Raw genomic sequence first — 1797 nt, forward strand, 5'->3', positions numbered from 1 at the left:
CGTCCTTCCTACCGGGCCAAAAGAGCCCCGACAGCCCCCCGCCGCCGCCGCCGCCCGCCGCGCCGCCGCCCGCCTTGTGCGCTCCGCCGAGCCCGTCGCCTGCCTCCTCCTTCTTGTGGCACAGGCCGAAAGCGGCGGCCGGGAAGCCGTAGGGATGCGGGAAGAGGCCGCCGCAGGCGGGGAACTTCTGCAACACGCCGCCGAAGGAGCCCTTGCTGGGCACCGGGATCACCGGGTAGCTGCGCGGGCTCTTGCCGCCGTGCCCGGCCGCCGCCGCCGCCGCCGCTGCCGCCGCCGCCGCCGCCGCCGCCACCGCCTCCTGCAGCTCGTCGTCCTCCTCGAAGCGCGGCCGCTTCTGGTGCAGCTCGGGCGGGGCGGCCAGCAAGTGCGGGCTCAGCAGCCCGCCGCCCACCACGGCCGCCGCCGCCGCCGCCTTGACGGCGCCCAGCGGGTGGCAGGACGGGGCGGCGGCGGCGGCGGCGGGCGGCGGCGGCGGCGGCGGAGGCGGCGGCGGCGGCAGGGCCCGCTTGCGGCTGCCGCCGTTGAACATGGCCTTGACGTCCTCCCAGGCGAAGACCAGCTCGTCCTGGGGGCTCTTGTCGGTGAGCTTGAGGTGGCGGCGCCAGGAGTTGAAGTTGGCGGCGTCGGGCTGCGTGTACTTGGCGTCGGGGGTGCGGTGCGAGTGGAAGATGAACTTGTTGGGCGAGAAGTACATGCTGCAGTAGCTGCACTTGATGCACTTGGCGCGGGAGCTGTTGTAGCGCGCCGGGATGAAGCTGCCGCGGCAGCCCCAGGCGCACTCGTGCGACACGTCGAAAGCGAAGTTATCCGGCAGCTTGGGCGGCCGGTTCTCGCCCAGGAAGGACTTGCAAAGCCGCTCGGCCTCCCGCTTGGTGATCATGCCGCAGCGGCGGGAGGAGATGGGCATGGCCCCGGCCCGCCGCAGGATCTCCAGCTGCACCGGCGTGCACTGCACGCAGGTGATGCCCAGGGCCACCCGTCGGTTGTGGATCTCGTTGTAGCTGAAGTTTTTCAGCAGCGTGTTGGAGATCTGCGCCAGGCACAGCCGCTCCTGCCCGTCGATGACCAGCGAGACGATGGGGATGCCGTAGAGGATCACCTGCCCCACCTGGTTGGGCTTCATGGCGCCGTGGCCGGCCCGCGGCTGGCTCATGGGCTCCGGCGGGTACGTGCTGGACGGCGACGGCAGCAGGATGTCCGTGGGGGCGGGCAGCGGGCTCGTCGCCATCGCCTCAGCGCCGGGGGGGCACCTCTGCGCCAGCTGCGGAGGGAGGGCAGGAAGAGAGACACCGTCAGCCCGGCCCCCTCCGTCTCCAGCCACCCCCCCGCCACGACGCGGCGGGGTCCCCTAGCCCCGACGCTGCCCCGAGCCTCCGCCGGCAAACCGGGGGCCGCCGTCGAAGTGCCGGAGGCGGGGGGGGGGAGGGAGGGAAAGAGCTCAGGCTCCCGGGATTTAAGAATAAAACGAGATCCTGAAGGATCGGGGCGGCACCTGCCTGCCCCCCGCACGAAACGTTTTCCCCGACGTTATCCCCGGCTTTCGCGGCCCGGATTGCCCGCCGCCACCTCCCCAGGCGCCGACGGCCCCCTCGTTACCGCTAAAGCTGCCGCCGGGCGCATCTCGGCTCAGGTGCGGAGATTACGGCAAATCACCACATCCCGCCCCCCCCCCCCATTCCGGAGCACCCCCGAGTGCATCCTACGGACGGCGAATGCCGAAACCCCTATCCCCTCCCGTCTGGGGAAAGCCGCCGCGGCAGCGGAGGCAACGAAAGC

At 72.2% G+C, this 1797-nt stretch overlaps 1 protein-coding gene across 1 annotated transcript in view; it reads right to left on the reverse strand.

Annotated features, from left to right (window-relative positions):
• Nucleotides 1-1316, reverse strand: part of LOC138064133 (SKI family transcriptional corepressor 2-like) — a 27896-nt gene extending 26580 nt beyond the window's left edge. Inside the window, exon 1 of the mRNA XM_068925312.1 lies at nucleotides 1-1316. This exon is cut by the window's left edge and continues 1034 nt beyond it. Within this exon, the coding sequence (XP_068781413.1) occupies nucleotides 1-1249 (1249 nt within the window). The 5' untranslated portion in view covers nucleotides 1250-1316.
• Between the last annotated feature and the right edge of the window lie 481 nt (nucleotides 1317-1797).

Source organism: Struthio camelus, chromosome W (genome assembly GCF_040807025.1).
Source record: "Struthio camelus isolate bStrCam1 chromosome W, bStrCam1.hap1, whole genome shotgun sequence".
NCBI lineage: Eukaryota > Metazoa > Chordata > Aves > Struthioniformes > Struthionidae > Struthio > Struthio camelus.